This window comes from Chrysoperla carnea, chromosome 3, assembly GCF_905475395.1.
Source record: "Chrysoperla carnea chromosome 3, inChrCarn1.1, whole genome shotgun sequence".
Lineage (NCBI taxonomy): Eukaryota > Metazoa > Arthropoda > Insecta > Neuroptera > Chrysopidae > Chrysoperla > Chrysoperla carnea.
The window spans coordinates 46,097,161-46,121,328 of NC_058339.1; the positions used below are offsets into that span (position 1 = coordinate 46,097,161).

A 24,168-nucleotide genomic window follows, 5' to 3' on the forward strand; every position below is an offset into this window, starting at 1 on the left:
ATCGTGAGGACATCAAATATGTGCCCATAGATGTAGCCCATATCACATCCAAAACCATCAATCCCACTATTGGTAGAATGAATTTATGTTGTTGCAGCCAACAAAATTTAAATATTTTATTTTTAAATTGAGCTTTCATACAATCGCCCCAGGTCATTTTCTGGCTGAATTTTGTGGGAAGTCTCACCAAAATATCTAAATTATTTCATATTATTACAAAATATTTAGATAACATATTTTCAATAATAAGGATATTTGGTGGGTGCCACTCGAGATGATCGAAACATGATGCCAAAATTTTGACACAGTGAATAAAATTTTTTTGTTTATTAAGTTTCCATAGAAGTTTAGTCTTAGGTATATTGATTCAGAAAATTGTATCATAGATAGACCCATGGTAGAACTAGACAAAGTATGCTCTTATGCAGGTAGGAGTAGGATGGTTTTGTATGCATTTATAGGTCCTACCGAAAAAGGAGTGTATTTCGATGTATTTTGACTCGCTGAATCCGAATTTTCATCGCTTCCTCATCTCTCAGAATGGGGGGACATTTGTTATAAACAAATTAATTGTATTGTTTATACGGTCATAGTTCTTAAGTTATTGAAAATTTAGGGAAAAAAAAAGAATTTTGTACCATTTTATTCTACATGAAAAAGCAAATATTTCCTTTATTTATTCGTCTTGATAGGGCCAATAGAACCAGACAAAAAGCTTTGAACATGCATTGACAAATTAAAAAAAAAAAAAGAATTTCTACCACTTTCTTTTCTAATTGTTTTACGATTCTACTCAGAATTTGCATTTTTTGTTTAAAACCGCCTTTACCATAACTTAAACTATTTCTCTTCCTTTTTAGAAAAAGATAGAGCTGCAAATTCATTGTTGCAGTTTCAAATTAGTTTAATGTGATTGAAAATTAAAAAATTGTAAGTCGTGTTATTGTAACAAGTAATTAACCAACAATTGTTTTATTTATCAATAATTAGGTAAGATTTATAATTAACTTTAAATATTAATTATACGTTTACTGACTGACATGTGTGTTTTATTTAATTTTTATGTAATTATTAGACCTAACCTATAAAAATACGAAACAGCAAATGAAACTATGGATAAAAACTTAACAGAAAATGTTAAAGCCAAAACAAACGAAGATAATTTTAAGTTAAAAGGTAATATAATATTTTTAAAACATTTTTTACCCATGTTAATTAATACACTATTTTAAAAATCTAGCCGGAGTTTTTTTTGCTTCGGTCGCTGGTTTATCAGCCGCTATTGGCTTTGGAACAACTCTTGCAGCTGCTAAAAAACAAGATCCGAAATATTTTGATAAAGGCGTTGTAGGTTCTATTGGAATGACTGATACAGGAGCTGGCTTAGCACTTCGTGCATTAGGATGGGGGACAGTATTTGCTTTTGGTGGTTGCGGTATTTTATTTTATTCTATTTGGAAACTATCAGGCGCTAGAGATGTAAGATAATGTACTTAAATGTTCAATTATTCGATAATTTATTTATTTTGTTTAATTTATAGCTTAAAGAATTTCGAGTGAAAATGGGAGAAATATTACCGAGGCTTACGAAAACTGATCCACCAACCAGCCGTACTGAATTCTCAAATTTGACTGACTTATTAACTTATTTAAGTGCGGATTATGGAAAAAGTAAACCTAAAAGCTAGCTAGTCACTTATTTATACGTATAATAAAACTGTTAAAATAATGAAGGCATTTACTCTAGTTTTTACCTTTATTCCCTTAAAAATTTGATTTTAATCCTTAATAAGTATTGTCTATACTTACGTCTACCCTAACTTACTTTTGAATTTGGTTTTTGGAGAAATTTAATATCTGAAACACGAGGTTAAATTACAAGTAATTATTTGCGTCTTGGATTTTTTTGGATTTTTAATGTTTTTATTTTTTAAACAGTTGAGTTATTTTCCACATTGGAGATTTCAAAAATATTCAGGAATTTTTGTTGTAACCAGAAAATATTCAGAAATTTGTCAATTAGAGTGCACTATTTTAATTAAGCCACCATAAAGATTTTGCATCTATTGGATAGCTTTGCATACAAGTGGAATTTACAGAATTTTAAGAACCCCCTGACAAAAGCGGTTTTTTTGTAGCTCTCTCCAAATGGAACGAATTTAATTGAAACGTAGCCAAGAACACTATCCAATAAATTACCTTTAAAAAAAATCAAAATCGGTTAATTTGTTTAGGAGTGGTGTCGCAGTCAGGCAGACAGGCACACATACACACAGATAAAGGGCAAACTTATAACACCTAGGGGACAGGGGTTAAAAAACAAGGATCTGGAGAACATCGATATTTTATAAAGGTTTTTTAAAAAATAAAACAAAAAACTGATTTCGATAAAAATTTGTATTTGTATAAATATTACTTGCACTTAATACTTTTACACAAGTTTTATTGACATAAATTATTGAAAAATGCAGTAAAATGAGATAGCCAAGCAGGATAATGACTTAATAGCATTAAACAAATTCGTGGTGATTCTAAATATAATTCGAATAATTTTTCTAATATTTGATTATCCATATTTAACGCACTTAAAGTTTCCGGATACAAATCCAAATGAAAGGGTAAATCACGATATTTTTCCGGATATAAACCTATTCTTTTGTGAGAAGTTATTTCTTTGAGTAAACTTTGAACTATTATCATAACACGTAAATCAAAATTGACTTTTATTAACAGTTCGTTTAAAATGGAAGTAATTGTAATAAACAATTGTTGTGAATTGTTACAAAAAATAGATAATTTTTTAAGTTTAGTGTAACAATTTAAATCAAAATTATTTATCAATATAATAAGTTCACTATAATTATACTCAATATTTTGTAATTCTATTTTCGACATTGCTTGAAGTACTTCTTCTAAAATGATTTTTTCAATTAAAGATGTTGAAGCGTTTTCTAAAAATAATAATTCTTGATTGTGATCCGTTGAATTTCGGTGTAGATTATCTGCAAAAGTTTATGAAAAATTTACAATCCCATTTATTTAAAATCAGTTGTACACTGTACTTTTATGTTCATTAGAAACTTTTTGGGGTGGGTCTTCTAAACTATATTCATCAATTTTTATGATTCAAAACTAAACAGCTACGGTTTCTCAAATTAAACAAAAAATCGACCTATCGAGGTATTTATTACAAAAAAATGTAACAATATTGAGGGAATAATTAATCCAGGCGTTGTAGGAAAATTAAAGTGGTTTTAAAAAAATTGAACCATCAAGGAGTCATTGAGGTGTGGTATCATCTGGACTGGTATAATTCTTTTGTTTTAAATCAGGAGACAGAATGGGTTAGCCGATTCTTTCAGTTATAGAGAACATCAATACGACTGATGGAATAGTGGCAGAAGTAACAAAGTGGTGAATAAACAGCGCAAATATTTCATTTATGATGCTACATGTACTGAGTTAGAACTTAGAACTGGTAAGCAGAGATGGCCGATAACATTCGAAAGCGAAACATTAAAGAAAAGAGAATTGATAAAGACGAAAATAGTTATATATAGAAAAGATTCTGGTCAAGAACATAATATTATACTCCGTTTTTTACAGTGTACTACAATTGCTATAATGATGAATTATTAAAACTATTTACAGTGTTCCTCGTAGAAAATATGATTATACGATTTTAAGTTATTCATATCTGAAATATGTATAAAAAGATAATTTGTAATATTCTTCAATAACTGCTCAATTTTACATTTAATTGCAATTTCTGATATTTCATACAAATTTTTTAATGCAGCTAATAAATTCATAATTTTTTTTACGTCTACATTTTCTGCCGTATTGTAAGCAACTATTTCTTTATTTAGAACCGAAAGTAATGGATTTTGAATTTCATTGAACGTCTTAGATGGTATAAGTGGACTTTGCTCATTTTGTTTATTTATTTCGAATTGTACTTTGTTTCTTAATTGTAATTTTTGTTTGAACTCCAATTTCTTGGCATATATGCTCTCAATACTATTACTATTTCTTCCTGGTAAATTATCTTTTATAAATTGCCTGAACAATAATAAATCATTAACATTCAAGTTAATTTCCGGAAATTGATTTGTTAATTCATCGAGTAAAACTTTTAACGTTTCAGAAGTATATATTTCATGATTTGGTATATCGGACAGCTGACACCACGAATGCAATGAGTCCTATAAATATATGAAAGGATTATTATTTTGAAATATTATTAAGTAGTTTATAAACTTTTCGCTATAATAATTACAACTATTTGTGTTTCTAATTGTGCTTCAGTAGATGTAGCAGATAATTCGGTACATTTGCGAAGTATTTCGCTTAAAATATCAGCTAATTTTTCAACAACTAATGGATTTAATAATAGATTATGTGATTTTTTTAATTTATCTATGGATTTTTTAGCTTCTTCAGTATCTTTTTCGTTTTTTAAACAATAACTTTTTTCAAGAATTGATATGATTAAATCATGATCCATTATGTTTTTATCGCTTGATATCACTGTACTAAAGCGTTCCAGTCACAAAATTTTAAAAAACTCATGAAAACAAAACATAATCAAAATAGTCCGATTTCTTTGAAATTAGAAAATGAAGTGGAGTGTACTCATTCAAATGTAAATCACAATGTCTTGAAGACTCTGCACGATTATTGTAGTTGACGGTCTCACTGCAGATGTCTCTCGTGAGTAGTGATTAGCGAAGTACTCATAGACATATAAGAATTCTTATATGTCTATGGAAGTACTTTTATTTGAAATATTCTGCACGATTTGGACTCTTACCAACAGATAACTTTATTCAATGATAATCATTCGTAAGCCCATTGCTTAGAATGTTAAATTTGAAGGTCCGAACTAATTAAAATAAAAAATAATTATCTTAAATTTATTGTATAAGGTACTTAATTTGAACTAAATATAAAAGTAAAAGGATAAAAAGCTTTAAAGCCTAAAGAAATTGAAAAAATTTTTGTTGCTGTTTGGCTTTTTTAGCGTTATCAATTTTAGATATTGTGCTATTTTACATCATTTATCATTTATCATTTATAAATATTTAAACGAGCAATTCTTGTATATATAGATATTTATATATCAACGATCTTCGAAATAGCTCCAACGATTTTCATGAAAATGAGAAATGATCTTTTAAAAATCATCGTTTTATCCGCCTTTTCATGAAAAACTGAAACATGCACTGCCAAATATGACTTTTCCTGACATCTATTGGTGTATATCGTAGTTAACGAAATAAAAGACATTACCGGGACATTCAAATTGGTATTTGTGTAGAGACATTTTAAACGGTCTTATATTAGTGAAAAAATTTGTGTCTTTTTAACTCAAAAAATACCGAGCAAAGCTCGGTCATCCAGATACTTTTATTTAACTCATGAATTTTTAGTTTTTGTTTTTATTTTTGTCTTAAATTTTATTATAATACTTTACTTAAGAATATGTATACTTATGTAATATTTGATCGTAGCTTCGGTCTATCAATAAAGATCTTTTTATCAAATCTACTTAACTTATCTTAGAAGAATTTCCCATATAATGGAAAAAGAGGAGAGGCCATCAATGTAAAAGATGTAGAGACGATATTGTTAGGGCTAGTTGAAATATTCATTGGGTGAACACAGCGCAGGATAGGTTTTTATAGATTATGGGATACTTTGAGGAAGGTCTTTGCCCAGCAAGTGGATACATAAATAGGATCATTATTATTTTTACCTTAGATAGAAGAAAGGCTTAATTAAGGGATGGCTAAGCATGTCAGGGACATACTGTAAATATTAATAAAGACATATACATATTTTACATAATATACTCATGAACAAAAGATAAAAGGACGTAAAAATAATTATTTAAACACTTTTGCAAAACAATATTTATTAAATAATTTTTTAAATTAACAGTTTATATATTTTAACTGTTTATTATACAAATATATTAATATAATTTTAAATTTTTAAAATGTATAACAAAGTACCAAATTGTATAAACTTAATATGTACATTTAACTATTAATAATAAATACAAATTTTTAAAAATAAAATATTTTTTATTGAACTATATATGAAAATACATAGTATAAAATTATACCTAATTTTAATAGTATTTTATATCACATGTAAAACAATTTATTTTTAATTTACACTTTAAAAAAATAAGAAAAACAAATTTCATTTTTCTAAATATTTTCAAAATTGAAATTATTATACTAATACTACGTATATGTTACTATTTTCATATGATTTTTGTAAACGAGTATTGTATACTCAAGAAAAGTATATTAAAATAGTCCGGCTGTTTGAGCAGTACGGTGAAGGAAATTTTTTTTGCGGTAAATGATGGTTCAAAGTCCCTTGATCACAATAAACACAGTTTTTGGAGAACTCACAATAATGAAAGAACTCACAATAATGTTAATTGTACAAAAATTAATCGGTAATTGAATTTCAAAATTTTCATAATGAAGAAAATTTATTACAGATTCTGTTATGCAAAAAAACATTATCTTACGACTCTTTCCAAAAAGAGAACATAAAAAAAATTTGGTTTTTGACGCTTTTTTGATATTTTAAAACATTTTATAACATTTACGTCATACAAATTGCCTAGTTTACGATATCTTTATAGAATTTTATAATATTTACGTCATACAAATTGCCTAGTTGACTACACAAAAGCCGGATTACTTTCAAAGAAAATTTTTAAAAAGTTTAATTTATCTATACCTATGCAAAAATGATCGAATCTGAATCTTGAGTAGTTCATTAGAAAGCTTGTAATTTTAGTTTGAACTATTCAAGATCGAGACTAGATCATTTTTTTCAGAGAACCATTTTTTTGAAGTTAAATTTGTTTGAGATAATATGTTGCGAGTAAAGTTGTAACAAAGACAATCAATTAATCGACAAGTAATATTACGGTTTCATTTTAAAAAAATATTTTTTAATCGATTGTGTCTCGATAAATAAAAAAAAAGGAATATACCGTGAAAATACGACCATAAAAAATCGATGTTTTAGAAATTAAAAATTTGACCTATATTAAGTTAGCGGACCACTTTTCGAGTTTACCAACTTTTCCATTCTGGGAATTCGCCATTTTTTATTCATTAATTATTTGCGGAAAACAAAGTATTTAATAATCATTTATCTATAAGAAAGTCAGTTGCTAGATCATGTTTTTATTTAGACTTACTGTTACACTAATTGAATAAATTTATAAAATGTGTTTAACAAAAACCAGAACATTTTTTTTACATTTAGGAACAGTTAATAAAGATTATTACTGAGCTAAAAATAAGACACATTATCATCCAATTCCTATAGACTTAAATATTAATTTTGAGTATTAACTATCTGTTTTGAAAAAATGGTTGGAAATAGTTGTCAAACCTGTATAGTAGGAATATATGCTATATTTTTTAACAATAATAAATGTAACATTGTAGTCTCTATACATCGTGTTCAAAAAGTTCGTCTCAACTCAATCCAATTGACTCAATCCAAGGTCACTAATGGCGATTTTGGATTTGACTTTAACCTTGATCATGAAGATCACTACTAGGTCAAATTGATTTTTTTAAACGGGATTGTAAAATGATTTTAATGATTAAATGAATTCGTTTTAAAATGTATTAAAATATAAGTGAAATGTACAAAATTTAAAAAAATCCCGATAAATTTATTGGGTACGAAACCCTAAACTCGCACTGAAATATATCTAAGAACACTCTACTTTAAATTTCCTTTATAGTTTTTTCAGGACCGGAACCCAAAACTCGCACTTGTAACATAGCTAAGAACACAGACAGACATACACACACATATAGCGGTCTAACTTATAACACCCCTTTTTTTCGTTCGGGGCTTAAAAATTGCTGAATGGTTTCCATAACTTTGCATTGAAAAACAAAAAGAACTAAATACATTTAATAATCAGACATTTTCACTGTTCGTATCGAACTTTTACTCTGGAACACTACGTGTTGCTTTTTCATTAATTTAATGCAATTCTGTGAAAACTCATATAAGCCAGACCTGTAAGCATTATGCAATCAAGAAGCAGATATACGATCTCAATTAAAAAAATCGACGTGACCTTGAAGTGGCCTTCACGGATAATATCAAACCCAAGGCCACCAATACATTGTACAAGTGAAATTCTACAACTTTTGCCTTAGTGATTTTATTTTTCAGTCATTCTTTTCTAAAATTCAGGGATGGTCTTGAACTTTTTGAACATTCTTTATGAAAATACGAAATTAAACGCAATTTTATATTTAAAAGATTTTAAGCGACCACAACATTTCACAGTAATTAAATATTTATAGATCTATAGATTAAATTGCTAGTTTTCAAAGAATATAGTATTTTTGTTTCATAAATGTAAAGTTTTTATGGCAGCACATTTTACGATATTTTTAGTGATTCGATTCGAAGGTACGAAAAGAAACCAATGTCTATCAAAAAAGACTATCTCCGAATTTTTCAAAATGCAGTAAAAATTCGAATTGATTCTATTTGAAACTCAGTGGTTTTACCACTAAAACTAGTAGCTTTACTTTTCCTTTAGTGAGCAAAAAAAATTTTTTTCTACCATAAAATATTTTTCGAGATAATTGGAAAAATCCATTCTTCACTCAAACTATTAATTGGTATCAAATGAAATATTACAGAACACCATGTTTTGCAAAACAAAAATCATAAATTCCTTGACCATTGGAACCATACTTATCGAACCATGGTTAAATGTATAATTGAAACAAATGGCAGTTTTTAAATTGAAACAAATGGCAGTTTTGAAATTGAAACCAATGACAGTTTCCAAAATGAAACAAATAGCAGTTTAAAAAAAAATTAGCTTTACATTACCTACATTATTTTAAACGATTTTATCTTAATATCTACTTCTTTGTTCGTTACAATCCTTTCCCAATCCTTGAATGACTTTACAAGACATTCAATACCCTGATATACCATTCCTTATAATCAACAATATTATTTCTAAAAAGTCATCGAAAACTTAGATTAATATTTATAAAAAAACTCTATTTTAATTTACATGCTGAACCATACTTTGGGGGTAGATGGCGAAATAGTTACGAAAGTACTAAGTTATAATGTCCATGTATTAGTATGTGAGCTTTGGTAAGTGAAATTACGATGAGTGTCTTTCGAAAGATTTAAAAATTAAGAAGTTCACTAAAGTATTCGATGACTACAAGCAGTGGCAGATTTAAGGAAAAAGGCCCAGTGAGCAAAATTTCTAATGAGATTTTTTTTAGTCTTCGTTAATCACCTTGGTGCCCTCTTGTTTTTTAGGCTTCTTTAGTGAATTTCTTACACTCTTATAAAAGTTTTTCCTTTTTACCCTTTTTTTAGTCTATGTAAATGCACTTCGGGTCTCTTTGTGGTGCCCTACTCCGAGGGCCCACTGGGCAATAACTTCTTCGCCATCTATTAAACTTAACCACTCCTTAAATGTTGTTTTCCTAGATCCTGGCCTCACGGGCCTAAGCCTGAATCCATCACTGTTTATGTGGCTTAGTGAGATTAGCCGATCTCTCCCACCATTAGGGTAGATATGCGATGGCAAGGCCCGTCTACAAAGTTCTCATACACAGCATTATTGACACATAGAGGACCAACCGAGGAGAATTTAGGTTTTGAAATATTAAAACAAATAAATGTCTTTGCTGTAAACTTAATTCTATTTTCTTCACTTACTGGCAACCTAAAACTGAATCAATTTTTGATTTTGATTTTTCTATGGTTCTAAAAGCTATTTTTACAATTTTTCCTAGCTAGCAGCTACTTTGGCAGAAGAAGAAAAGAATACGACAAGAAAAAAAATTTAAAAGGAAAGGTTTTAGTGTAAGTAGAATGGGTTTTAACATTGGGACTGCAGATCCTCAGATGAGAGTCACCGTTGCTGAGTGACCCCATCAACCTATCTCTTGAGAAAATATTTCAGACATGAGACATAAAAAATCTCTCTCTTCTTTTGTATTTGTAAGACTTTTTAAGTCTTTTGTGTGAAAATTTCCACATGGAAGTATAATCTTTAGACATCTACCCACAAAGTAAGACTGTATAATCACTTCCATTCTTAATTTAAGTATTTACAACAATACAACAATTTACATCACAAATAATTTTTTTATACACTGGTTCGTTGTATAGCACAGTTTGAATGACCTGTGCTAGCGTACCATCATACACTTGCACGACACCCTGTATGATGGCCTAATGCTGATGTTGTTGTTGGCGGTGTAATTGTTGCTGTGGGTGGACCACCAGGTAGTAATTTTACAGGTGCATTTGATCGACGATGGTTTGTATTTGGACCAGTAAACCAAGGCCATGTTAATGTTCTCAATAGTGTGTTACGGAAATCTTCCGAAAATAAACAATATATGTAAAATGTTAAAGAATAATTGATTACTTCCAATAAATTAGCCATTGCTCGGAACACCTGAAAAATGAAAAAAATTTAATGGATACATTAAAAAAAAGTATTTTGATGGACTTCGATTTTCTACCGAAAGTTCGCTATGCGATATCGTAACTTATTTCAGAAAAAATATCAAAGTATAAAATTCAATATTCTAAATTTATGCTAAGAAGTCAATATTTTTATGATGAAACTAAATTTTTACATTTATTTAAAATTTTTGTGAACTTTATGTAAGTCTCTATGACAGTCGCAAGTTCTGAAGTAATTTAAATGCTTCATATTTTAAACAATACAGTTAAAAATGTAAATAACTTACTTGATATGAATAACTAGACAGATTATCTTCCGATAATGTAACGTTTAGTATAACCATAGGAGAAACACATACTAGGAATAATATTGACGTACTGCCTAGTAACAATACTAGTCTTCGTTCTTCCGCAAATTTCCGAGGATCTTCTTCGCCACCGGATGTTCGACTTAATGTCATTCGTCGTCGTCGATCACATGATTGGCGATACACAATCATTATACGTAAATTGAGACCAGCTAATAAAAATGTTGGTACAACTTTGAATAAAATTTCTAAAATAACTTTGTATACCTAAAACAATGAAAAAGGTTAAAATTGCAGTTTAAAATTCTATCCCTGCACGGAGGTATAAAACAAACTAATCAACCAATCATAGCCTAGGAAGTTTCAAAATCGGTTTTATTTGACGGAGGGAAGAATAGTTTCTGAGATGTCGCTTAAAATCTTAAGGCAAAGGAAGATATTCCGGGGCAATTTCAATGGGTATCTCAGAAACTTAAACTGTGGCAAAATTTCCTTGTTTTTTTTTCAAGTAAAGGAAAGGTTCAGTATCTTGATAAATAAATGCATGAAAGGTATAAAATTATTAATTAATAAAAAAATGCTGATAAAAAGTTCTTAGTGACCAAGTGCTCATTGGGAAAATCATTCCCACTTTTCTACTTATTTTGTCCTCTAACAATTTATTGCCGCAATAATGCTTCCAATATATTTATTTTTCAAATATTTATGTATTTATGCCATTTTTAGAACTCTATATCATCGGGAAGTACCTTTATTTTCAAATAAAACATTTGTACGGAACAGACAAGAAAGCATGTCTAAAAAACGTAATATATTTATAGAAATATACCAAAAATACTGAAATGAAAAAATACCGGAAAAATGATAAATAAAATAAAAAATAGTAACAAATATTCATGAAATATTTTATATTTTCCTTTTTATTTATAAGATGTTTTAGGCGTACGGTTTATATAGCCACATTTTCTCCGAAAATATAAACTTATGCACTATATCGAAGATTGAAGGCGGCGAGTGGGAGTGTGATAAAAATTTGTTTCATGATCCCTAGAACACAATTTATGTGCTTTTATAGATATTTTATTTATATATGCACCTACAGGGTGCTTGAAATTAACGGACAAAGAAACAAAGAATATTTTATAGAATTTTGATAAGAAAAGTCCTTTGGTGTTTTTCGATCAGGCGCACGCTTCAAGAATAATGCTTCGTTAATTATCGTATTTAATTTTAAGAAATTCTCGACTAATATTGGAAATAAATAAAATGGAAAGAAAAGTTTAATATAATTAATCAGGTCATTTTTAGAGTGAGTTTAATATTTAAAGAAGAATTTATGTTGAAAGTTCTAGAACATAAAGTTAAAATTCGTTATTTTAACTTTCTGCATTTTCATTAAAAAAAATTATAACAAAAGTCTGCTAGAGGTTAATTACAAAAATTGTTAGCCAAACAAATTTTTTCAAAAATGGTTCTTTATTTACTACAAATTGTGTAAATTTCAAGCAAGTGTTTTGAAAAAAAATTCATTTTTTGGCTAAATTCAAAATGTTAAAAATAACAATAGCATATTTTTAATAGATTTTCGGGCGTAACAAGTATTTTAGCCATTTTCACTTTTTAATTATCAGGTGTTCGATGGGTCTGTTTTTCTGTTATGGGCTCTTATAACATTACTTGAAAGGAAAATATGATTTTAATGACGGGGATCTGCTGCTCAAGAGTTTTTTTTGCTTTATGTTGTTGAATTTATTATTAGCGTAACAAATAATCTGAAGGAATCGTGTAACAGCTTTTTAATTTTGATGGAAACATAAAAAAGAATAAAAATACTTTATATACTTACTGAATAAAAAAGCGAATGTAAGAAATAAACATTTTCACGTTTTTGATAAATAAGTGGACCATTTTCACCAATTACACATTGTGTAATCTCACCACGAAATACACTTGGTAAATATATTATAAATGTGAATATTGGTATGAGTGCAACTGTAATATGTGGTGGTCCCATCAGTGGTCTGGTATGACCTGGATGACAAACAGATACATAACGTTCTACTGTCAATGCGAGCAACATCATAACGCCAACACCTGAATCAAAAATATAAAAAAAAAAACCATTATATTATTTATTTCTTTCATACAACAATAAAAATAGTCGAATATAAAATTCTATTTTTGTTTGGGTTGCTCTATTTTTTTTCAAATACAGACAGTGCAAGAGTCAGGCAAGCCTGATAGCCACATAATTTGGGAGACAGATTTTACAAAGATTTGTTTAAAATTTAGAAACTTATACATGACAATTATCAAACATATTAACAAAAAATTTTGGTCTTTGAAGTACTATTGTTAATAATAACATAAAATCGAGTATGCCAAAATGTGACTTCTTTAATACGATATTTATTTGTTAAATAAAAAAATTTTTTGTCCAGCTTTTCTAAAAATTTGGAATTCTATCTGGAATAACGACCAGAAGGCCGTAAATTATACAGGGTGGAACATTTTCATCTATAATGGCTAATAGCTCGATTTGTAGCTAACGAATCAAAAAATAACTCAAAAGTCGCAGAGTTTGATGGAGTACACCATGTTCTGACATCAAATTGGGTCTGGTTCTTCAGGTTGCTTTCATAGCCAGTTTAGATTCTTAACGGTAAGAAATAGAATAACAATTTAAATCAGAAAGTTGATCTTGATAAAAATAAACAAACAATTTTTGATTCAAATATTTTTTCGAAAAATGCTATCTAAAATATCATTATTGCATTTAATCGAAAGAAAATATTCTATAGTTTATCGATAATTGTATGTCAAAGTCATGTACAAGCGAATGTCCTCCATTGCTCTTGACAAGTTTTGGCAAAAGCATTTTTTCGTAATTAGCGTGTTTTCTTTCGATTAAATACAATAATGACATATCTTTAGGTCGAATTTCCTCCAAAAACTGACAATTTTTGAAAAAATAGTTTAAATGGAAAATGTAAATTTTTTATGAGGAAAAACTTCTAATTTAAAGTGTTATCTTATCTATAACCGTTTATGATCTAACTTGCCTATTAAAGAAACCTGAAGAACCAAGTCCAATCTGATGTCAGAACATGTTCCCCATAAAAGTTTGAAACTTTTGTTTAAATTATTTTTTGATTGGTTTACTACAAAACGAGCTATTAGCCATTATAGATTAAAATGACCTATCCTTTCTATTGATGTTATGTTTTTTTCAGATCTGCTCCCTTGTGAATTTGGAAAGAGCAGAATATTTTAAGTTCAAATATGATTTTGACCACCTACCCCAAATAATATTGTTATGAAAAAAAACGTGTCTTTAAATTTTAACAAGTTGGTTTTATAACGGAAATCACAATTCGGTATTTAATTAGTTAGAAGTATCCGTTAAGTAATGATTGGCCTGTTAAAATTTTGTGAGAAAAGTTCCAAATAGTTATTTTATGTAATATTTAGTTTAGTTATAGGAATTGCACAGTTAATTTGACGATGCCTTTCAACTATTAAGTACACAACATATTCCCTCATAAATATTTTGCGTTTGTCGGTTTGTATTTAGAAATTAGTATCTCAAATGGTTTCTTTTTGTAATTTTATTCGATCATTTCGTAATAGAACTTAAGATGTAAGATTAATTAAAATTATCGTAAACTAAAAACATTATATTTATTTTATCATTCGCTTTATTTATTTTAAATTGATAGATTAAAATAGCAAACATATTATACATATAGAATATTATGAAACATGAAGATATGATCTACATATTTAAGCAGACTTAGAAGTGTGAATTAATTAAATTGCTTAATTACACGTTCTTTGACAACGTACTTGTTCATCAAGCTACTTTTTGCATGTTGAGTTTAATATGTAAGTCTTTATTTCAAATGACGGTAGCCCTATATATTATGAATGTGAAAGTAAAGATTTTTGCTTGTTTGTTTCTTACGCTTTCACGCAAAAACTAATGAATAGATTTGAATAAAACTTAACAATAGCTCATATAGTTCATATATCAGCTATGTTATAATGAGCTATAATTTATTAAAAGATATATTAAAAAAAATAAATAAAATTAAAAAATTTAATTTGATTTGATATTACCATAAATTACATATTTCTGTAAAAATAGTCAATATAAAACATATCATGGCCACCTTTTCTGATATACTCAATGAATTATGACTATTTCACATTTAAAAAAATAGAAAACCGTACATATATATTACCTGAGTAAAACAATCCCAAACATTATTTCGAATGTTATAGAAAGGGGATAAGTGAGAGCAAGAGAGTTGGAAGCTATAACACGGTGGTCTTTATCAATCTTTTCTTTTAAATGAAGCAAAGCGGGTGGGTATCACGCTAGTGTTTAATAAAAATCCAACAAGTTCATTTGATTTTAGATTACCTTGTTTTTATTTAGTAATATAGGTGAATAAACAAACAGTAAACATGTTAAACGGTAAACACTCATACAAAATGTGAAACCCGTTTCAAAACTCGTAAAATACTGAGCAAAAATGACCGAAAATCAATGGCTGAGGACTGAGAGGTCGCTAATTACTATGCTGATGACAAAATTACAAAATTTAAAATGGTTCATCCAATATGTCCAGCCATAGAAGTAACAAGTACTATTTTTCAAACGGTTTGTATATTTTGCAATTATTTGAAAATTTTTAGGAGGTCATTCTTCCACCCACTTGACACGTATGTTACTGTCTCATTCTTATTACCACTTCCTATCTACTAAACGAATATCACGTTTTCATACTTTTTGCAAAATGTTCAGGTTTGGACTAACATTAAACCAGATTCTTTTGCTGTGCCCCCAAAAAAGATCTTCCGCAAGCAGGCTTAAAAGTTACATCCGTTTTGAATAAAGTTCAAAATTTGGAAGTCAGCTCTTGGTTTATAGTTTATTGGCTCATTTTTCATATAGAAATGTATAAATTTATTATTGAAGGAAGATATAAATCATAAGAATGAAAACATAATTTTGCAATCAAAATCTATCAATTCTTGTAAGTTGTTCAGTCTAACATTGCACCAAATGTTATTTACGTTTATTAGTACATACCTACCTACAAATGTATCTAAAACAATTTGTTACATTATACATTATTCATGTCAATATGAATTTATGCATTATTCTATATAAATTCTAAATTCTATATGGTTGGATAGTAACGGTTTTCCCGAAACGAACTGTTATCCTAGTTATCTGAAAAATAATTTTTCTTATTTGATCACTTTTTGCGTGTTACCAAGCATGTGACAAATAAGTTTCATATTTTGGCTACATTTTTTCCAAAACTTTCTATATGTTTACCTTATAGTGAAAAGTTTAATATTGAAATTATAGATTCTATTATTTTCTCTTATACTTCTTGAATTCTTATATTATCTATATACATAAGAATAATAATTTTGGTGGTGAAAAGAGGATGATAGTTTGTTTAAAAATTCGTGATTTTTGAATTAACTACTTAACCGATTTTAAAAATTATTTCACCTATAATAAGAGTAATTACACTGCAGAGTTTCTGGGATATCGCAATGTTTGGTTCGATTTTAGTCCGTATCTCAAAAACTATTTGATCAGTGATCAAATGTCGATTTTTGTACTTTTTGGGTCAAAATTACCTTATATACTGAGTTTTATCGAAATTGGAGGTAAAAAATTTTTTTGCAATTTTTTTAAGGGGTACCCCTTTGATAAAATCCAGAAAAACGCAAACAAAAATTTTGTTTTTGAGTTTGATGAAACTCGGTGGATGGGGTTACTTTGATCCAAAAAGTATAAAAATCAGATTAATTTAATGATTGGATGCAGAGTTTCTGAGGTATTGTAATATTTGGATCGATTTTAGTCCGTATCTCAAAACCTATTTGGCCAGTCATCAAATGCACTCGATTTTTGTACTTTTTGGGTCAAAATTACCTTATATACTGAGTTTTATCAAAATTGGAGATACAAAAAATTTCTCGATTTTTGCAATTTTTTTAAGGGGTACTCCCTTGAAAAAATTTAGAAAAATTTGTTTTGGAATTTGATGAAACTTACTGAGTATCATGGACAAAACTTAAAATTCATAGAATTGTGAATAAAAGGGTGGATAAGTGAGGGCTATAAAAAAAATCAAATCAGTTTAATAAATATGGTGGAAGCGCAAGTAAATATAAGGTGTCTTACGTACCTACCACATAGATGCCTATAATGCAGCGAAATTCCATTATTTTTGTCTGTCATTTGGTGGAATATTATTGAAGAAGGATAAGGTAAAATTAAAGAAGGATTTCTAGTATTTTTAGTTACCAAATTTATCTTTAAGGAGTTATACATTTTTATATTCAAAGTCTCGATTATGAAATGTATAATGCATCTACAATATCAACATAGTTACTTGATACCACCCGTATGTGAGTATTGTGTGTTGCCTAGACTACCGACACTGTATGTAACATTTTCTAATTAGATCATATAGATATTATGGATTACAGTTTCCTTTAGAATAGACAATCTAATGTAAGACAAAGTTTTACAAACATAAATTTTTAAATATTTTCTTGAAATATGAAAAATATTTTTATAAACTAGATATAGGTAGTACCTACCTACCATTGAATAGATAGATTTAAATCCCATAAATTATTATTAAAAAGTTTTTAGTGCTTACGTTTCTTTTTTCTTTATGCTTTTAAAGTAATAAATCAAATTAGTTATCTACAGGGTGTGCCTAGAAGGTCTCTACAGCGCTTTATCAGATAAAGTGAGATAGTGCAGATCAAAATCAGTAGACTTAGCTTGCTTCTAAGGAGAGTTAAAAGTCGAGAGTTAAGTTTTACAGTTGAAATTTGTAAATAGTATTTTTATTAACTGAACCTCAACCGCGAAATATTTTGCTAAAATTGGGTATACTGACTTTGTTTTATAGGACAAAAAAGTCCAGATAAAAATTAAGTTTTTCGTCAGTTCATTGGCATAGAACGTCAGGTTTTAGAATTTTACCTCCTCCCCGTATTTCTACGCCAATAGGGGTAAAGATTTGAAATTGAAGAATTTAGATTCAATAAATTGTGAACTAATTGTGAAAAAATATTTAATTAATAATTGTGAAAAAGTTACCCTTAGTAAAAATCGCCTGTCCTAATGGTTTACTCGAAATTTGCAATTTTAATAATTGGAAACAGTTTCTACAAAAAATTGACCTATGCAAAGAGAAGTTGCATGTTTTTTAATTTTATTTTAAATGCTAAATCGATTTATTTTGTGCTGTACTATATCTGTTATACTCCAGCAAACAATGTAATCAATTAATCTCTAATTTCAATTTTAGTATCTGTATTGATAGGTAAAATCTAGATAATATTTATTAAATTTAAAAAACTCTCGACGTAAAATATATAGCTATTACAAGTATATATTATAGTCATTTTGTTCAAAAAAAGAAGTAACCTGACAAGTTTTCCGGGAGTTTTTAAAATAGGTAATTTTAGAGATTTTGAGATGCTATTTTCGAAGTTCCACTTTGATACCTCGTATCTTTGCTGCTCGCATCGCTATATTGGAAAATTGTCGTCGAAAAGCAGTTTTGCTGAATAACTCGTGTCTATGCCTGATTAACTCGTTTAAACAAGCTAATACCTCTCTAACATACCTCTCAAAAGTTGATTAATTTTGAAGTGATATTTATTTAATGCTGGATAGACCAGTGAAGCGAGATATGGATAGTTTGCCATAAGTTTCTTTGCTTACTTTCAGGCATTTTATTATATTCTGAGCTCAGTTTCCAGTTTTGAACTCCGAATAATATCCACTTGATACAATTTCGTTCTCAAAAGAGCAAGTTTTTCTGAATATATGGCAAGAACTATTGACCTGGATAAGCAGAAACGTCTCAAAAAGTATGGACCAAAATGTTATTCAAATAATATTTAATTAATTGAACATCTTAATAATATTTATTACATTACATTGACCCAATAAATAAATAATTATATGACATCCAAATACGACAAAAGTTTTATCATTTAATAATAATAATTCTATTTTTGTGGAGAAAAACAGAAAGTATTAAAAATATTGACAGGCTGCAGTAGAATAACTATTTTCAAAAATCAAGAATAAAACGAAGTATAGGTAATGAAATCTTATCGTGAAATGTTTCAATCGTAAGACCATCTATAGCCCGTCCCATGTCATCATATATTAAAATGATACAGGAGAGGGAGACCAACAATATTGCTCCAAGAACCTATGGTGGTTTCCTCGATTTTTTCCCGAGAATCAAGTTTGAAATTTTTTTGTTTGCTTCTATTAAATAATATAAAAATACCATTGGCAGAAATTTAGACTGCGGTGTTTTTGATCTGCGGAATTAAATTTTATGGACCGAAGATATTTTTTATTTTAACCAGGTACGAAGGCTATCTATCCTATGGTAACACGAAATATTAATGGTAAAAATTTTTATTCAGAAAACGTAAAAACGAAAAAAAACGTTCGCAAAAATTGTCCAAAATAGCGTTTTTTTCAAAATGACATAACTTGAAAACTTATGAAGGTATTTTAATAAGGTCCACCTATTATATAATTTTGGTACACAGGAAATATTTAATAGCGTTTTAATATTAATATTTTATCAGTTATAACATGACCTATTTTTATCACCCTTTATTATGTAAAAATTACGACCGCAATAAAATTTCATATTCCGCATTAAGACGTATCTCTATTTTGAGTATCCACTGAATTTTACTATTCCATTATTTCTGTTTAAATCGCTCGTTTTATTTAGTCTAGCCAGTGTATTAGTTGCTATGAAAGAGGTTGGAACTTCTTTATTATTATTTTTGTTACTATATCTCAAACAATTTAAAGAAGTTTTACCGTAGTAAGTAAAATTATTTTATATGTGCATTATAATTTAAGGACATTCGACTGCAATAAAAATGCTTCAATTTGGTTTTATTCACGAAAATTGTTATTAAAGCAATTTTATGAAATATACGTCGCCCATGTTTGTATTTTGTGGTGTTTGCATGCATGTACACATGTCCAAATGTGGCAATGATAATGTCAGACTCTATCAAATACCTACAGTTACCTAACAGTATACTATAGAAGATAAAAACCATTTCACTATAATAATTGTTCGATTTTATTCGATATCTAACTTACATAAAAATACTTGAAAAATTATCACTATACGCTGAACATTAAATGGGCTACTTTTGAAAAATATCGAATACTCAAATGCCTACCAATATGTATCCGTATCTTTAGGATTTCATTTTCGACACCAAGATATTACAAAATTTCATAATGGCATTGTTTCTAAAAACAGCGTCTTCGTAGATGTGTACAGCTATTATGATATCTCACGCCCTTTTGTATTTGTACCAAGTTTTTGGAAAAATGTTCATCTCTTTATCAGTACTATTAAAGATTGCGTCAACTGTTCGAAAACTTTGTAATACAAAGTATTTCTTACAAAAATACCAGCTGCGTTTGTTCAAAAATTAATTCAAATACGTAAGCACGAAATCGAAATATTGTGCGAAATTTGTAATGGCTGTAGCTTCAAAGAGAACATTTTTCTGATCAAAACATTACCTGGATCAGAAAACCATTGAAAACCCCCTTGAAGATACAGCCATCACAAATTTTGCACGATATTTCGATTACGTGCTGATGTTATTGAATTAATTTTTGGAACAAACACAGTTGGTATTTTTGTGAGAAACGTCTTTGTATTGCAAAGTTTTGATTTACCCATAGTACTGGCAAAGAAATTGTTCATATAAAAATCTGTTGTTCGAAACTTATTTCCAAAAAGCTTAAAGTACAAACAGCAAAGGGCGTGAGACATGATAATAGCTGTACCTATCTACAAAGAGGCTGTTTTCAGCGATGCTATTATGCAATTTTTGAAACTATTGGTTTTGGACAAAGAATCAAAAGGCACTTTTGACTTAAAATAGTTCAGAGAATACACTCTAAATCTATGACCACCTGTATATGAGAAATTTTAATAATTACCTATATTCAATTTAAATGCATTTGCGGTAGAAAATAAATTTGGTTATAGATTAACTTGTAACAGGGTCTTAAAAACAAAGGATTAGAAACAATTGAATTCTCGACCTACTTTCCGGGCTAAATAGAGGCTCAATAAGATTATACATCTGAGATAGCTCGATCATCAGTATTTTACGAATTCTTTTTACACATTTGTATTATAGAAATAGATCAATAAAAAATTACATTCATTTATCAAACAATTTTTATGATTATCATCTCCTACACAAAGAATTGTGAAATTTATATTATAGATAATAATTATACTCGATAAATCACTGAAACGTATTACAAACATGTTGTGTTCTGATTGCCTATCTATCTATCTTTTTATTCTTTTTCGTGACCATTTTCACAGTGTTACATAGCGTTGAAAGCACAAACAAATATAAGCTTATGTACCAGAGATGATAAACTCGTACTAATTTTATGTTTGATTAAACAGAGGAGATGTTTATTGATCGAATTTGTTCCCGAAATAAACTAAAAATATTTACATGTACTTATATTTATGTATTAGTAGGCATCTACAGGTGGGACCAAGAACTGTGCGATTTTGTGAAAGTTGTAAAACAAGAATCTATTAATTTTAATAACCTGTAAAAAAAGCATTAAAGAAAATTAAATAAAGTCAAGATGATCTTTGGATCGAAAATGAAACTTAGAACGAACTAAATTGATAGAAACTAAATCGATGATAGAAACAAAAATTGTAGGACAAGTGTTTAAAAAATCAGTTCTTCAGTACATTTCTATCTCTCTGTCTATATGCTCGTAAACACTCTAACAATACAACGGATTGAGCGCTTCCACGTAAAATTAAATCTCCGAACATGTAATGTTAATCAATCGAGGTAAATCAAATTTTTTGAGCAAAATTGAAAGTTTTCCTTATCAAATAAAACAATAATCATATTAATTGATTTACAAGTCTCGGTGACATCCATGTATTTTTTGGTGCGTAGTCATAGTAGGGACAATAAAATCGATGCCAGCGTTTCCAGTGAAAAATTTTGGCGATAAAGGTGGTTGTTATGACTAATTCTTTACATGTTAATGTTATAGGAAATGTCAAATTAAAATTATTGAAAAAGACTAGTAAATTAAACTTCATGAATTAAAAATTGTGAAAATAAGAAATCAAATTGCACAAATATTATTTTTCAAACGTAATTTATCACAATTATTTATTTAAATTTGTGAGACAATAATATTAAATTTTCAATGTAAGTCATAAATGCAATCCATACACGTATATATACCTTTACATATATACAATTCTATAATTAAAGTAGTGTATAGTTACCATCGAAACGCCTTCAATAAAACTCACGCACGGTATTAATAACTTTAATAAATGCATTTAATTGAAAAGATGTATATTTGAAATTTGTTAAGATGTGACTTCAAAGATAAAAATTGGTAGAATTAGTATTTGATTTAAAATTATATCCTTAAAATTCAAATTATATTTTAATACAGATAAAGTGTATAAAAGTATAAAATTGAATGTACTTATAGTTGTTGTGAAAATATGAAAAGCGAAAGATATTAAAAGATACGACACGTTATGTCTGTAAATTAATACCAAGATAAATTTTACTTTTTTACTTTTGGGGTGGAGTATTTTACCAGAATGAAAAAGGTATGCTTATATAATATGTTAAGTAACTTAATAATAAGTGTAAATAATATATTAAAGTATGTATATTAAATAAAAATTAAAAATTAAAGCAAAAGTAAGAAAGTGTATTTTAAAAGATTTTTATTAAAAATTCATGAGACTGACTTCCTCTGTAAGTGTTATTTTGATTTTAAAGTACCGACGAATAAGTATAATAATAATTAGAGAGATAAAAGTTTGTTTTACAATAATTAAAATCTAAATAAAATTTTTGGTAGGTTTAAAATTAAATTCGATACGTCTGAAAAATTTCACTTTTGGAATTTATTTATACTTTAATTAGTATTTTTGTGGTTCGCGGATCTACTATAAAATAATAATGACAAATATTTGAAGCTATTAAGTGAAATCAATAAATAACATTTGATCGATAAATTTAATAATCAAATGAAAATAGTTTTGTTTAATTGATTGGCCGGACCAATAAAAGAAAATGGACCAATAAATGAAAAAATTTTACGAGAATTTCAAAAACCACAAGGAAACTAATAAAAGTTGTTTTTTTTATTATAAAGACGATTGTTGTTTTTGAAGTGAAAATTTGTTTAGGCATGTTGAGCATTTATTGGGTGAACAAAAATCATGAAACTCGTGTCATCGTCACGCAACATTGAGCACACTTAATTCCATGATGGGTGAGCGCTTGAAAACACTGTGTGTTGTTGCTATTTCTTATTATTTATATTAGTTTTTTATACATCCGTTAATAATTTCAATTTAAAAATTATGAAATTATTATTATTTATACTATAATTAATTAAAAAATTTAAAAAAAAACAGCTTTTCCAAAGTTTTAAGTTTTCACTTCCGTCGACAGTCCCATCTTTTCTTTTATGGTTTTTCTTTTTTAAGTACATTTTTATAAATTCAATGAATATTCTTTAAATAAACTTTTCCATTAAATCTCTGTCTTAACTATCCGACTCACAAAAAAATGTTTCATTCAAGGAATGTTGGCACTTTAATAAGAAACAACTTTCTAATTTAAAATTTTCTTCTATCTCTTACTACTTATGAAGCAATGTGAGATTTATATTGAACTTGAAAGCTTCTTTTCTTTTATAAAACTTATTTCTCAAGCATATGTCAAGTTAAAGAGAATCTTCTATATTGCATGCCTATATCGCGCACATGCGTGGCATATATCGAAAAATTAGTTTTCCATTTTTACCTACGATTTAAAAAGTTTCTCTAAGAATTATATGATAACTTTAATGAAAGCAACTAATCGAAAGCATGTGTATAATACTAGGTCTATAAAAAATATTGGGAAGGTTGACGGAACGAAACAAAGTTGAGAAAAGCAGCCAAATTTGTCTGTATCGTACAGGCGTCTATGATTTTCTAAACATGTTATATGAAATTTTAGTCATAAATTATTATCAGAAAGTAACATGTTGGTGAAACTATTCATGCAATTTGGCTTCAATACAAATGATCAAGTAAAATTACAAAGGTGATGTATGCATACCTACCTACCACTACCAACCCAAACAAAACAATTTATTTTCATATTTGATACTACATTTAAGTAATTTAATAACATCATA

At 28.2% G+C, this 24,168-nt stretch overlaps 2 protein-coding genes across 2 annotated transcripts in view; one reads left to right on the forward strand and one right to left on the reverse strand.

The window, feature by feature from the left end:
• Positions 1–869: 869 nt before the first annotated feature.
• Positions 870–1,729, forward strand: LOC123295815 (transmembrane protein 242). The gene is made up of 4 exons (XM_044877275.1): positions 870–990; positions 1,076–1,176; positions 1,241–1,479; positions 1,542–1,729. The coding sequence occupies exons 2-4, from the start codon at positions 1,113–1,115 to the stop codon at positions 1,686–1,688; spliced, it is 450 nt and encodes a 149-aa protein (XP_044733210.1). The 5' UTR covers positions 870–990; positions 1,076–1,112; the 3' UTR covers positions 1,689–1,729.
• Positions 1,730–10,252: 8,523 nt separating this feature from the next.
• Positions 10,253–24,168, reverse strand: part of LOC123296068 (probable G-protein coupled receptor B0563.6) — a 30,739-nt gene continuing 16,823 nt past the window's right edge. Inside the window, exons 3-5 of the mRNA XM_044877530.1 lie at positions 12,679–12,926; positions 10,812–11,099; positions 10,253–10,513 (exon numbers count right to left, since the gene is read on the reverse strand). Of these exons, the coding sequence (XP_044733465.1) occupies positions 10,253–10,513; positions 10,812–11,099; positions 12,679–12,926 (797 nt within the window). The remainder of the gene's footprint in view (positions 10,514–10,811; positions 11,100–12,678; positions 12,927–24,168) is intronic.